Source organism: Cyprinodon tularosa, unplaced genomic scaffold (genome assembly GCF_016077235.1).
Source record: "Cyprinodon tularosa strain WSP-4 unplaced genomic scaffold, ASM1607723v1 ctg189, whole genome shotgun sequence".
Taxonomy (NCBI): domain Eukaryota; kingdom Metazoa; phylum Chordata; class Actinopteri; order Cyprinodontiformes; family Cyprinodontidae; genus Cyprinodon; species Cyprinodon tularosa.
Window position 1 is genome coordinate 3,267,774 of NW_024038669.1, and position 15,965 is coordinate 3,283,738.

The 15,965-nt window shown below is 37.4% G+C and overlaps 1 protein-coding gene across 1 annotated transcript in view; it reads left to right on the forward strand.

Annotated features, from left to right (window-relative positions):
• spegb (striated muscle enriched protein kinase b) overlaps positions 1 to 15,965 on the forward strand; it is a 69,722-nt gene that overhangs the window by 28,947 nt on the left and 24,810 nt on the right. Inside the window, exons 7-17 of the mRNA XM_038282931.1 lie at positions 2,025 to 2,191; positions 2,367 to 2,455; positions 4,461 to 4,636; positions 6,422 to 6,682; positions 6,765 to 6,923; positions 12,074 to 12,263; positions 12,349 to 12,578; positions 13,555 to 13,674; positions 15,148 to 15,252; positions 15,345 to 15,551; positions 15,634 to 15,757. Coding sequence (XP_038138859.1) covers positions 2,025 to 2,191; positions 2,367 to 2,455; positions 4,461 to 4,636; positions 6,422 to 6,682; positions 6,765 to 6,923; positions 12,074 to 12,263; positions 12,349 to 12,578; positions 13,555 to 13,674; positions 15,148 to 15,252; positions 15,345 to 15,551; positions 15,634 to 15,757 — 1,828 coding nt within the window. The remainder of the gene's footprint in view (positions 1 to 2,024; positions 2,192 to 2,366; positions 2,456 to 4,460; positions 4,637 to 6,421; positions 6,683 to 6,764; positions 6,924 to 12,073; positions 12,264 to 12,348; positions 12,579 to 13,554; positions 13,675 to 15,147; positions 15,253 to 15,344; positions 15,552 to 15,633; positions 15,758 to 15,965) is intronic.

Consider the following 15,965-nt stretch of genomic DNA (forward strand, 5'->3'; position numbering starts at 1 on the left):
ATATAAATTCCAAACTTTTGTTGATTCAGTACATATAAGATCTGAGTTTGTCGTCAACTATGGAAGTGTTCGCCTAGGTCTGTAGACTGTTTTTTAGTACCAGTCATAATTTTAAGAGTTTTGAGCAAACTGATTCTATCCGCCTAACCCTCCCTATGCTTTTTTTTATGCATTCAAATGCGTTTTTTTATTCTATTTTTTATTTAATCAAACAACTTCCAGTCCTGTCAATCTTGTGTCTTATTAACACTCAACACTAGATTAAGCATATTTTAGTTAAAAATTCAAAACTAATTTGTAGCAATTCTGGCAAACTGTCCAGCACCTCTGGATGGGGAAGCAGTGCTTTGCTGTCATTGTTTACAGTGGGAGTTGGGAGCTGCTGACCTTGACTGAGAACATTGCCGATTGGAGAAGTAATACTTTGATGATCTTCTAAACCCACCTGTCACATGGTGGCAAGGCTTAAAGGCCTTTTCGGGCTGTTGTAGTCTTTGTTCCGGCAAAAACTGGTGATTGAAAGCTAAATGCAAATCCAAATGAACACAGTTAATATAAACTACTTCTGGAATTTAAATAAAAAGAATGATTTTCATTCTTTTGCTTTTTGAAATGTCCTCAATGACAGATTCTGACACTAAGAAACCTTATGGCCACCCCTGCCTGACTTGTAACATACCAGACCCTGATGGTGGCTTATTTCCAGTTTGGCTTGGGCTAAACCAGGGCTTCACTACAATTCTATTTCATTTCATCTCAAGGCACTTTATGGCGACAATTCAACCAGATCATACAGTCAGATTGGTTCAAAGTTTTCTACTGTATCTAAGGGAAAACCAGCGGACTTAATCTACTCGTTGACTCGAAGGCAATCCCTCACACCAAGCATGCTTGTAGCAACAATGGAGAGGAAAAACTACCTCCAGCAGAACGTCGACTGGGGTTCAAGGAGATAGAAGCAGACATAAAAAAAGGAGCAGAAATAAAAGAGGCAACTGTCAACCACCTCCACAGGCAGCCCTGTCCAGGAAACACACAGCCAGGCAGACAAGCTCAGAGCCAACTCTCATGTCAGAAGATTAAAGAGAGCAGATACAGTTAGCCACAGTCAGAGAGACAGGGTTACACTGAAAAACCAAGCTCCAACATCTATAACAAAAAGATGTGAATGGCAGCAGCACAACTGATGTTTCTCTCTAGCATGCAGGCTGTGACTCCATGCTGGAGAGCGGAGCGACAATGGCATTGGGTGTAGGAAACCGAAGGGTTGATGCCCCTGCTCTGGCTTTCAGTGTTGTTGTGTCCCTGGGTCAGGGGGCCTGGTGGCACCCATGTATGGCAGCCTGGTTTCTGTCAGTGAGCCCCTGGGCAGTTGTATGTTATGCTTCATGATTATGTTGAGTTTCTGTCTACAGTTCTTAAACAGAACAAAATGGTTACTCCCTATTGGTTGGGGGTTAAGTCACCATCTCAAACAGAGGAGGTACAGTTTTTGATCTCTCCCGGAGCACTGATAGCATTCAGTGTAGATGGATTTGGGTGCAGCAGTTCTCAATATGCCAATTCATCTAGCAATGAGATTGATTACGAACAAAAGAGCAGGAATCTGGACCCAAGTAGTTGAAATAAGTATTCTGTATGTCTGGCTGCAAACTGTCTTAGAGATGGATGAGCGGCTCTGTCATTGTTGGGGGATGGGGAAGTGAGAGTCAAGCCACTGCATCCTAGCAATACGAGGAGTCAGTGGCATCAGTACAGGATACGTATTCTCACAAAGAGTGAATGCCACTGAAGACCAAGAATGAGATAGAGGGAGTAAATATTGCTTATCGCTTTAAAATGAGTGTGGAAGGTGTTGCTGGGAGGAAGGGTGGATGGATGGATGGATGGATGGATGGATGGATGGATGGATGGATGGATGGATGGATGGATGGATGGATGGATGGATGGATGGATGGACATTTTCTAACATGCTTTAGTTTAGTGAGTTTGTTCTAACATGCTTTTTTCACTCTTTATCTTAGAATCTGCACAGGAGCCAAGGGGAAGTTTGGGTGTGCCAATGGAAATCAGCAGCCCTATAACATCTGATGAGGAGTATCTAAGTCCTTTGGAGGAAGTTATGGATTTTGGAGTTCAAGAGCCAAAACGAACAATTGATGCCAGATTTAGAGAACCTCCTGCTTTTCTGGTCTGCTCATCAAGGACAAACTAACCTCAAGCAAATTTACTTTAAATGTTTTAGATGTTTCTTTTTAACCAGTTACATTTCATAGCAATTTAGACAATTCCAGTTAAAACTGCACTATTAGACTCTGTAATGGACATTATTTTTATATTATTGTTTTATGTTTATTCTGGAACAGGCGACAATGACAGACCAAGCTGTCATTGAAGGACAGGAGGTCACCATGTCTGTTCGAATTACAGGCCAACCCAAACCCATGCTTTATTGGTAGGTTCCCTCTGGATGTTAATATACTTATTTGCATAAAATCTCCAAATCTAAAACCAGATTCACATAAGTGCTGAGTTTGTTTTACTTAAATTGTCTGTTAAAAGGAGATTTAGGATGTTTTCTTGGGTTAACAGACTTACGATATGTAGACATTTTAAACAGCATCAACTATGGGATATGGAGGGAATTTTGTTCCATTACTGTTCCATTACAAAAAAAAAAAGAAGAATTTTGCTCTTTTTTTCAGATTTAATTTTTCCAAATTTTTTTTTATAGATTTTATAGTTCAGAATTTATTTGTTTGAAAATTTTCTCAACATATACATTGATTTTCCAAAAATCTGCTCTACCTCTGCAAAGGTCTGAAAGCTATCCACTGTTATTGCCTTGGAGAGCAGTTATTTTACAAGTTTTTATTGTTTCACATGCAAGGATACGTTCTTTTTCAGTAAAATAATATTGAAAAATATTATGTCTTGTGATCTTATTACAAGTGATAGTGTCAGTTACAGAAATTAATCTGTATTGATCAAAACCGGTATCGGCATGTCCTGGCCATTTTTTTTGGGTTAAACTGAGACTAAAATAAAGGAAGAAAAGGCAAACTCAGCTCTTAAAAATAGCATGAATCAGGCAGCATTTCCAAATAATCGGTTTTAGCATTGGCCTTAAAACGACATGCACTGGAATTAATAACTGCAAGGTTCCCAAATCTCAAAACTGCACAACCAGCCCAAATCCTCATTTTCAAGCACATTGATTGATGGATGGCACAGAGAGTTTGTTTTGTCAGATTTTACCGCAGACATAAGGCTGTGCATTACAGCCAAACATCTACGTTTTTTGTTTAATCCAGATGAATCTTTAGAAATATAAATGATGCTTTCTTATCCAGATTTATAAGTCAAGCCTTCAAATCATTCCTACATGCTTAATTGTGTCGGTAGCTTCTACCATAACCTGCTCAGTAAGACCTATAGAATCAGAAAAGAACTTTGGCTTAACAAGGTCCAGACAGGTATTTTTTTTGTTTGTTTATTACTTTTTTGTCATTTATTAGAGCAATGAAAGCTTTATCCTAGGGCAGAATTTGCTGTTACGTCAGGTGCCAAAACCCCTGCTTTTGTAAAAGGGCTCACTCAATTAATACTTTGCTGATACCATACCTTTAAAATCAAGAAGTAAAAATAGGGTAATTAGGATTTAACTCTTAGCTTTCCCTTAAAGGGTTTGAGCTTGACATCTGTTTTGCATTTTCTTCTCTTGTAATTAGTTTTCATTGACTTGAAAACCTGGTAGGTCAGTTTTATGATGCTCTAACAAGAAAGAAGGTAGTGCTTTCTGACAGCCATTTTAAGGATTATAACACAGCATTAAACCTTTTAAAATATTAATATTGAGATCTTAACATGACTTAAATCTGCTTTGGAAGGGACACTCTGGTCTTATTTGATCTGATTCCTGTCCAGTTGAAATAATTTTTGCACAACAGTTTAGTGTCAATTTCACCATTACAGTGGCTGTTTTTATAATGTCTTTTTAATTTAATAAGCAATAAAATCATAGATAGAAAATATTACAAACTGATAATTATTTTTTTCATTAAAGACAAAAGTTAAATAGTTATTTGTTTCTATAAACACTAAATTGAGTCTAAATGAAAAGATGGACACTCAGGAGATAATGTGACATGTTCTGTTATTTTTTACTTCATTATGTAACGATTAGTGCTGTAATGTTTTTAACATATAATATCACCTCTGTCCTCAAAATAGATGGAACAAGCTCAATCATTCCTGAAGGTTCTGTAAATGGAGTTCATCATGAATTTTAAACCCACAATAGCAGAAAAATAAAGAAGTGACTAATAAATTCCACCCACCACATATCTGACAAAACCAACATGAGGAAACATGAAAAGCTTGTTTTCACTATGGATGCACTTCATGAAAATAAAGCTCTGATAATTAATCATGGTTTTGTGCTCTTCAACTGTTTTCAGGCTGAGGGACAGAGTCACAGTGAAAACAGACCCCCGTCACATTGTACGCGAGACCTCAGATGGCACCTTTGAGATGACCATCAAGTCTTCAGTGAGATCAGACTCTGGACTTTACACCTGTCGCATCATTAATGAGTACGGGACGAAGCAGTGTGAAGCAAGGCTGGATGTTAAAGGTGTGCTTGGTGCTTTTTTTTAAGTAAAAATTATTTTAAAAAATTTAAGGGCAAATCACTTTGCACCTTCTTTGAAGAACTGCTCTGCATGCACAAACATGTTTCCACTCAAGGATGATATTTTGATTTCAAAAGTTTCAATATAACCTGTGCAACAATCCATGTAGATTAAAACATATAGTTTTAGAATTAATATGAGCTTGGATATATAAAATCACATTAATAGATTATATTTTTTCCTTTTTGGATGATAATAATAGTATATAACAATAATACGTTTTATTTATCAGCAGTTTTAATAAAACATATATATTTTCAAGGTTATTGAGAGTTTTATAATCTGGAGGTGGATCTTGAAGTGGAAATGCTGCTTTATGGAGCCAGTGAACGTCTTTCAGAAGGGGTGTTACACAGTTGTTTGAATGAAATTTACACTTTAACTTTTAAAGAAGTCCCTTAGGTCTCTATTTCTTTTTCAGACATCTTAGCTGCAAGTCTTATAACCAAACACACAAACACATGCACACATATGACACTGATTCACAGATTTGTGTAAATTAATACACCTGATATTACAACACTTTTAGAATATGTTACCTAAGAGAAGAACAAATGCCAAACAAAAAGTAGCAGATTCACACACGTCTGTTTGCAGACCCACGTTCTTCTCCAAGACTGTAACTCCTGGACAAAACTGCAACAATCACAGATCTGAGTCAGTGGTGCATCACATATTTGTAAAGTGAGATTCTCAGGAGTGGCAGTGGTGACAGCCAATCCCACAAGGAAAGATGGACGGCCAATTAGGAGCTTGTTGGTGGTCTACAGGGTCCCCTCAAATTACGTCCGTGTTTGCACTTCTTTTAAAATGCACAAACCTTCCAAAGATCAGGCCCTTTGTGACATTCGACTGTCCATCTTTGAACTTTCTGCAGCATTTCAGTCTGTCATTCAAAGTTTTCTTAAACTGAAGTGTCTGCTTTGTTGCCTGTATTGTTTGCAACTGGTGCCAATTCTTAGCAACCTATTTACTGGTCTCATTGCGACTCTGTGGCTTCATTCTTGGGGGGGGGATGGACCTTGAGCTTGCCCAGTTGCTTATTCAGGGAACTGATCTTTTAACTGCAAAGCAGCTGAAGCATTTCTTGTGGGAAAACTAATAACTCTGAGATTTGGAGCTGTGGAAGTATATTTTTCTTTGGCCTATTTGTGAGATAAAATATTTTGAGTGTGCCTTTCCTCATCCTAGATAGGGGTGATTGTTGAGAAGTCTTGTACCAGTCTGTATGCTGGAGTTAATTTATGTAGAAGTTAAGAGTGGGGATGACAGAAAGCAGATGCCTCCCTACTCTGGACAAGGGTGTAAGAATGAGTTTACACAGTGTCCTTCATGCCGTGAACGGCAGACCTGTTCTGAGTGTTTATCTGGCTAAAATCTATTTCCTTGATGAATTTAAGTGTTTTTTCTTGGGAATAACCAAATGTTCTTTGGTGAGAAAGTTCTTTATGTAGGGGTGGGGTGGTTCCAAGGGAGAGTGTGTGTATGGGGAGTTATTGTATAAATGTATGTACTAAGCCTGTCCCAGTCAAAGCTCTATCTCTCCATCTGAGGACGTTAAATAAATTTGAACATTCTCTTTCAAGAGTCTCAGCTTCCTCCTAAACTCCACAGAACTTTAACAACAATCAGGCCAATCATTGGATTGATTTAATTGGTTAGCATGGACATATGACTTTGGTGTCATTATTTCATCTCATCAGTTTGCTTGTTTTATTTATATTTAGCTCCTCCAGTTGAGCCTGGACTGTCCGTCATCCGTCCGGTGAGGGACATCACAGCGAAGGCCGGGGAGACGGTTTTATTCGAGTGTCATGTCATTGGACCAAAAGACACTGATGTGGACTGGCTCGCCGATGGGAAACTGATCCAGCCCGCCTTGCTAAACTGTAAGATGCACTTCGATGGGAGGAAGTGCAGACTGCTGCTCAATTCTGTGCATGAGGACGATAGCGGGACGTACACATGCAAACTCAGCACAGCTAAAGGTGGGGATCAGAGGAATATTTACCACACACGAGCTGAAGAAATTATTGTGTGTCAACTCTTTTATTGTGTGTTTACTTTTAGAGGAAATAACAACAAGTGGGAAACTCAAAGTCATCCCATCACTGGAGCCTCTGTTCACTCGGAAGTTGGACGTTTTAGAAGTGATTGAAGGTCGAAACGCCCGATTCGACTGCAAAGTCAGCGGGACTCCGCCTCCTAAAGTCCTCTGGAGCCATTTCGGTACGAGCAAATTTCGTAATATCGGTACAAACCACAGTGATGTGAAATACTATTCTCTCCTTCACAGGTTTGATCTGTTTTTAATGTTCTTATAGCACTTAGATGGTTCAGATCATTTAACCAGCTTTAATATCCCTCCATACCTGTGTCACCTCATGTCTGTAGCTAACAGTGGTTACAACTCACGCTCTTCAAGTCGTGTTCTTTTCACTATTCCCAGGATCAACACAGATCTTGGCAAAACATAATTTTCCTATGCAGCACCATGGTCGTGGCACAATATTCAAAACTCCCTGCAATTACGGACTCTTATTCCACAACAGCATTTTAAATCATTATTGAAAACCGCTTGCACAGAGAATTATAACTGTTAGTCTAGAGTCTAGTTTATGATTGATGATATTATGTTGTCCTGTGTTTTTATATGTCTCACTGTACTGCTGCCTCTTGGTCAGGTCTCCCACGAAAAAAGAGATTTCATCACAAGGGACTTCCTGGTAAAATAAAGGTTAAATAAAATAAATAAAATAAAACAAATATCTGTCAAAGATTGACCTGAAATTACAAAATGAAATGTTCAAATAATGGTTTTGTCTTAAATCTTGGAATAAAGATTATCGGCATTTTTTTTTTCTGAACTCATTTAAACTAGCAGCACTGATAACTGTCACGACAAACAAATTAATATATCACTTGACCCCTCTGACAACAGGGAGTAGGATCTATGATCACAAAAAGCACATCGTATCTCGAAGGCTATGGGTCGATTCGCATCGATCCATTTAGAATAGTTGGAAGTAAGTACTTTGATGTTGCTTTGAGCGATATCAGACGACCGTCAGCCACTGACTGGTTAAGTGACATTGTCACAGATCAGCTTGTTTAATGTTGAATAACTTTAATCATTTTAAACTGGGCTTCTTGTGCATGTAAACACTATTACAGCTAGCTAGCAGGAAGTAATGTTTGTCTACATTTAAATGTGGTATGGCTTGTTTCTTTCCATTTAATACCACATGGCTTCCATCTCTCCCCATTCAAAAAACAGGAAACTAATTTCCTTTGTAAATTGTCCATAAATAAAAGACTAGCCTTACTTCCGGTGGCATAGGCAATGCAAAAACAATATTTTCATCTTTCAGCGTTTGTGTTGCTATAGTCATCTGCGCACTCACAGTTGCTGTTGCATGGGTGGTTTCGATTGAACCTGGGACATGAACATGCAGTGAATGTGAAATTTACTGCGTTTGTGTTTACGGATGCCCTCCAGTTTCATAGATTGACAGCCAGTGACAAATTAATCATATCTGTTCTCTTTTGCATATTTGCTGCACACTGGACAGCTCATTCGCTTAGTATTATCTAGAAGATCCCAAAGTATCTACATTATTTTAAGGGGTGAGGTGTAAAACTAACACAGCCTTTTGAATAAATAACTTCTACCTATATTAAACAATGAAGTTGGTGGTGTCATGGTATGTGAAAGCTTTGCTGCCTCTGGATCTGGAACATTTGCTGTAAATAATGAAATCTTATTTTTACCAGAAAATCCTTAAGGAGAAAATGCAGCTGCATTTTCTCCTTATTTTCTCCTTATTTTGAGCCTTATGTACACTGTAACAAATTGCCCTGTATTTTCACAGTAAAATGCTGGCAGCAGGGTTGCCAGCATTTTACTGTTAATTATACAGTACCCTTACTGTAATCAACTTTACAGTAAATTACTGTCACAAAAGAAATCTTTTGATTACAGCACATTGCTGTTTTTATCAGATTTACAGTAGACTACTGGCAGCTGTGTTGCCAGTATATTACAGTTTTTCTATGGTATGATTACTGTTGAATTCACATACAGCTTACTACTGTAAATTTCCAATACAAAATAGAAACATAAAAAAAAACACTTAGAAAATGTAAGTTCCATCATGTCAACCAACATTTATTTGGGAAAAAAAAGAACAAACTCAAACATTGATTCATACACAGTCTTTAGTGGGCCACATAATAAAGAACAAGGTTTTGAAACGACAACGTATGTGTGCCTTAAACCTAAACATTTTCTACAAGAATGTTGAGGGTAAACTGTCCAAAGTAAGTCGTATTCTGGAAAAACAGTAAGAAAATAATCTATTTTGTAAAATAAATTTCTTAATAACTGATTTAAAGAGTTTTTGAATAAAGCATGAATTGTGGCCTTTTGATTAGTCTGAAATAAAATAAGTATGAAAGAAATTATGGAAATAATGCATTGTACAACTCAGCACACTACTTTTTCAATACAAAATACTACTTTTAGTTGAAGTGAGGACCAATATGATGCAACATAAAACAAATGAAACATTTAACTTTCAATCTAAAGCATAGAAAAAAATTGCGAATTTTAGTTTGATAAAAATTTAAATCAAACATTTAGACTTGAATTTCCTTTAGGGCAAAATCAGAGTTCCAACTTTAAATGATAAAACAATGACACAATATTTGACAACACACTGCCAAGATAAGTTAAACATTGTGCCTGTACAGTCAAAATTACAAATTACATCTTAAGAACAGAAAAATGGGAGCCTTAACAAAATGTATGACCCTTAAACCAAAAAAAAATCTCTCAAGAACACTCCTGTTCAGGGATGAGTTGCCTTCATGCCTGTATAGTTTTTTGTTTGTTTGTTTTTGCGTGGAGGGGCAACAATAGCTGGTTAGAAAGTTCCCACTAACCTATATGAAATTCCACTCGAAGTCCATGAGGTTTTTTAGCAGAGTTGAAACAGGGGTTGACAGTGACCGACTTCTTTTGAACAGTTTTTCCTGTCCTCTTGAAGACGATCTTGCCACAGCTGTCCTTGGTCCCTCTTTCAGGGTTGATATCACGAAAGCACCTGAAAATGCAGTAATTTTAGATTAGCATATGATGTTTAAGGAGTCAGGGTTTAAGGTGTGCTAGGTGGGAAAAGGGGGGGACGGACAGGCGGACACAAACCTTACCTCTGGATGAATTCAAGTGTACATGCAGCCTCTTCTTGATATTGTAGATAAAAGATGTAGTACACTGAAAACAGTGCAGCAAGCCCTGTCACAAAGGTTGGTTGAATGCCCTCACATAGAACATGGCTCTCGAGACTGATCATCCAGTGCCCAGCAGTCACATGGTCTTTTCCACCTGAAAAATAAAATAAAAAAAATTATAACAAGTACTGTGACTTCTACAAATTACCTTTACCATTATTTATAAAACAACATTTATTTAAAGATATTGTGTTTCATGCAATACAAATAAATCAAAACCTTGTCTCATCTGCATGTTATTGTATTGTATTGTCGTAAAAATCTTAAGCCACAATTACTTTTATTTTTCTTTGCAAAGTTATGGCCATCTTTATTCATTCTCCAGTTAGGTCATCTTTCTTAAGATTTCTACTGACAACCTAAGAACATATGAGCTAAATCTTCAAAAAAAGAAGTTTCTACAGGCAAAGTTGATATTGACCTAACCGTGAGTGATCTCTGCTGCCACTCAGCTTATCGTGAACTCTTGGCAAAACAAGATACAAATTTGTAGGTTATCTTTGACAGCTGTTTTGTGATCAACTTCCCTTGATTATTTCATTTTTTTTTTTTTATGACATTATTTTTAAACAAAATTGTAATTTTTCCATCTGTCAAATTCTTTGATCTTTGGCTTTTTGATTGGAATTGTAATAGAATGCATGTTATGCTTGACCCCCCAAAAAACCCAAAATAATCAACCAGAAGCTTTTTTGTGTGTTTTGTAGACAAATGTACACCGGTTACACTAAATACTCACTTTGGGCTGCAGAACACATTTTTTCAGAAAATTCTTTGAGGTATGGTGACCTATTTTCTGTCACGTCTGGTTGTATTACAATTCAAGGACTGAAAAATAAATATAGTCACTGAAACTTTGCAGTCCATGTCAGTTAACAGTGTACTCACAGAGTAGTGTCAGGCGTGGTGTTAAAGGCAGGTTGAAGGTCTTCTCAACATCAGTCACTGTGGCAGATGACTGTAAAGAACAAAGAAATTTCAGTAAGAACATTAGTTCCTCAGGATGAATTCAGATGTCAACAATTCAGTGAAATATATCAGAATAAATATTATGAAAATAAATTAACAAAACTAACATCTGTGGAAAGGATGAGGCCATCTGTGCTCTCTTTGAAATGGGCCATCAGTAGCTGGACAACATGAAGTGCCACCTCAGCATCTTCATCCTAAGAGAACATTTAAACAGTTTTCTGCCAAGTCAACTTTGTGAAACTCCAAATTCCCAGTTGATATCCATTCACCAATTTCACTTTAGCAGCTAATCTTAGCAATTCAAGTCAAATTGCACAAAAGAAAGAAAAAGAGCTTCCAAACATGTCAATATTTGTAAATATGAATCATCAAAAAATAACTAAGCAACAATGAAAACGGATTACTTTAATTATTTACCTTCTTATCTACAAGATATATCAAATAATGTTATGCTAGCTTCCTTATTACAGCATGACAGATTAACTAAGCTAACTTTCAAACAGCTATAGTCTGCTTAAAAATGACAACTGTATGACAACATCATCTGACAAATAAATCATGCTCCAACTTACCTTAGGATTGGCTCATAAAATGCAGGATTCAAATGGATAGTCCTTGTAAAGAAAATTCTAGAGGTTGTTTGCATGTCACAACGACGTGTCTTCTTGAGAAATACAGTAGCATTCTGTTTAAAGAGAGCCTCCTTGGCGTTGAATGTAACATCATTCCCAAAATGCAATGCAACTCACAGTATATTACAGTATTTTATTAAAAACAGTAATAATTGCCCAGAATGCATTGTTTTTCACAGTGCAGTACCGTTTTCAATAGAAACAGTATGATACTGTTCAGTTTTGGCCGTTTTTATACAGCAATTTGTTACAGTGTAGCCCACATGGTTTATGCAGCATGACAATGATCCAAAAAAACAGAAACAAGTCCACCTTAAAAAAAAATAATCTTGAACTTAGTTGAGATGCTGTGTAATGGCCTTAAATATGCATTCACTGTGGTTGTCTGTGTCTGATATGAAATATGCTTAATGATTAGAAACTTTAATGAACCAATCCTCTCCGGACTCTCTGGTTCAAACACACTCTGCCTTTTCTCTTCAGATCAGCCGCTCATCGAAAGCGAGGACATCAGAATTGTCCAGGAGGGTGGCCGTCATTCTCTCATTATTTCCCACGTGACCAACGACGACGAGGGTTTCTACACCATCAGAGCTCGAAACAGTAATGGAGAAGCCGAGAACTCTGCTGAACTCTATATACAAGAACCACGGCCAGCCATCTCCTCTCAGATGTAAGAGGATGGTAATTGCCTCAAACTCCTAATGTCTTTTAACTGAAAATATTTTCATTGAAATGTTTTTCCTTCTTCCTTTCAGGGCCAAACTAGAGAAGATGCCATCCATCCCCGAGGAGCCCGAGGTCCCAGAGAACGAATTGGAGCGCTTCACCATGCCCGACTTCATCAAACCTCTCTACGACCTGGATGTGATTGAGGGAAAAGAAGCTGTGCTGAAGTGCAAAGTGGCCGGTTTGCCATATCCTACCATCACCTGGTTCCATAACGGGAAGAGGATAGAGAGCACGGAGGATAGAAAGATGACGCAGTGTAGGCGGACCAACATGTGCATGATGCTCAAAGCTCCAATGCTCTGTTTTATATCCTTCAAAATGTTTTTGTTTCACCTACTTTTACCGGTAATGCTGCCTGCAAGATAAAATAATTTTGGTGGGATTTCATGTGATAAAACATCTAAAAGCAGTATGTAACTATTTCAGATTTTTGCAAGTTAACCTTAAAAGCGCGGCTTAAATTTGTATTTAAGCTCCTTTCATATCATTTTTAGTTTTTTTGCACATTTATAGAGGTAATTGTTCTTTGCAAAGTAACCAAATCTCAGTCAGATTGCATAAAGAGCTTTTCCATTGTGTCTTTAGCTGTATGTTTCAAGTGGCTGTTCTGCAGGAAGTTTTAAAAAAAGTCATTAACTGGTTCTTCTATATGAATATCCTGCATTTAGCTCCATCCACCAAACTATCAAACAAGACCAGTATTTCTTCCTATCCTAAAGAAAAACATTCTCCCAACATGATGCTGACACCACTATGCTGTACTGTAGGGAAGTTGCGTCATAGAGATGAGCTGTGTTAAGATGCACGTTAAGCAAAAGTTCCTATTTTGTTTCATCTGATTAGAGCCCCATCCTCATGTTTATGGCTCGTGGTAAACTGGAAACAGGACTTAGAGTGAGATGGGTGACTTCATCTTGGACTGCATTTGATTTGGAGGGGGTTGAATGTAAATGTATGCCACACTAATCAGATTTTCATTCGTATAAAGTGTTGAAACTTTGCATATTTTCCTTTATTATTTGTTTATTCCCATGAAATCCATTCAAATTTCCACCTGTTGGCAGAAATAACAACCACAAAGGAGCTTTGAATACTTTTGAATGCCACTCAAAATAAAGTCTCCGTTTTGAGAAAACGAGTGCCACCTTATATGAAACCTACAGTTCTATTCCTGCAGAAACTGGACCCAATTTTCAGCCTCTCCTCATCCCAGTCTGTTCTTGTCTCTGCAGTCCGAGACGTTCACAGCCTGGTCATCCGCTCTGTGTGTCACGCTCATGGTGGAGTTTATAAGAGTGTGATCGCCAATAAAGTGGGAAAGGCCACCTGCTATGCACATCTCTATGTTACAGGTAATTATCTTTAGTTTTTCGTCTGACATCTCAGGAAATAATCAATATAATCTGGCTCTCTTGTCTTTATATTTTCATTACAAGCAGTCATATGTTTCTATGATCTATCAAAGTAGTCTTTATTCAATGTTTTCCTTGTTTTCTGAAGGTCAGTCCAGTCCTTAAACCACATCATGACACCATATTTTGCTGCAAATGCTTGAAACACACAAAAAAACCATTAAATGATGCTCCGTGCCCCAAAACCCCCCTTTTAAGCAAGTGACAACCATGTAAAAATTCCTTTGTTTAAAGGGAAATTATTTTAGGATATCTGAGTCAATATAGAGAACCTCACTGTATGATTAAAGATCCAGTTTTAAACTTGTTTTCTTTCTGTTTTGAAACATCATTGGCTCGGTTCTGTGGTTGTGGAGGTTAGGCTTAAGAGAATCAACAAACCAAAAGTGTTCAGGTACTAGACTATAGACTTAAGGACACAAAAAAGGGCAGCAAACATCCCGCTGAACTCTTTAGACTAGCTGCTAGCTGCTGTCGTTATGCTGTTTATGAATAAATATATTTAAAATCTGTAAAATCATGGCCAAGTAAACTTAATTCTGGTTCTAAAAATAATGTATTTATAAACAGTTTCCTTTAAAACTTCAGAAAACCATGAAGGCAAGTGATCCATGTGGACCGTACCCCTGCAATGCAAAAAAAAACAAAAAAAACAGAAATATATAAATAGTTAATTTTTTTCTTAAAATAAGGGATTTTTTTTTTTTATATTTCTTGAAGGTAAGTGAGACACTGCCAATGGAACATTTACTTTTAAAATAAGAAAAAACTATTGCATTGTCTTATTTCAAGTGCATATTATCTAATTATCTTATTTTTAGAGTAAAAATACTAATTCCATTGGCAAACTATCTCATTTACCTCCCAGAATTAAGGGCAAATACACTTAACTTAAGAATTTTTTTTTTTACTTTTTTCTAGATTTTTTTTTACATTGTAGATCCACACAGGTTTCTTTTGTAGTTAGAAGTTTTAAAAAGTATGCAATCCAAATTTTCACCGCATCTATAAAATATTCTTCATATACTTCCTCCAAGTTTTATTTTCCTGTCCTCCTTTCTTAAGCTCCACCATCAACCGCTCCATCTCTCATGTTTCAAAATCTGTTTTATTGAGTCTTAATCTTTAAAATCTTACCATGGTTGATATATTGATTGATTGATTGATTGATTGATTGATTGATTGATTGATTGATTGATTGATTGATTGATTGATTGATTGACTTTATTGATCTCACAGTGGAGAAATTTGCTGGAACTGGTGGAAATGTTTGTCATTGGTTTATAGTGTACTTCTGCCCTAAGGTATTTATTTTGCTCTAATGGTGTAGAAGACTAGTATTTTGACATGTGGAATGCATCGTCACCCTGTCTTCTTCGTGGAGCCATGCCCATTAAGTCTTGTCATTTGCAGATATTCTCCCTGATCCTCCTGATGGAATTCCAGTGATTGAGAACATCACTGGGAAAACCATCACTTTGAGCTGGAAGAAACCCAGAAGGTTGGACCCTTCCATTGGTATGTAGGAGACTGCTGGCCAATGAACACAGTGGTCTAACAGTCAACTTATGTACAGAAAAGGAGGTTTTAGTGATGTCTATCTCACCTAGATCCCAGCTCCCTGATGTATGCCATCCAACAGCAAGCTCTGGGCTCCATCCAGTGGATTATAATTGCCTCTGGTCTAAAAGAGACAACCTACACCATCACCACCCTCTCTAAAGGTGTGCGCTATGCATTCAGGGTCCTGACCATAACCTCTAAAGCCTTTAGCAAACCCTCTCCGGCAACGGATCCGGTTCAGCTTCTGGACAAAGGTAGAGTCTAGACTTCCTGGCATCCAGTAATCCATCTGTGTTTGACACTGGAATAATAAATGCTTTATGTGGTCAATTTAAGGTCCACACCTTCAGGAAGCTCCAGTGATTATTGATAAACCAGACGTTGTGTATGCTATTGAAAACCAGTCGGTCACAATCTCCATCAATCTCAATCATGTCAACGCTGCCATCACCTGGAAAAGGTAGGACTTTTTAATGCTTCACTGCATTTCCTATTACAGCAAATTGAAACTTATTTGTTCCGCATCCCAATACTACATTCCTTTAGATTATATAATAAATAGTCAGGGCCTGAGCTTCACAACGTTTACCTGTACAAATACGGTTGCAAATTTGTTAGCATGCTCAAAGCTTGGCTACAAATCAGGTGCAAATCTAATTGTAAAGTAA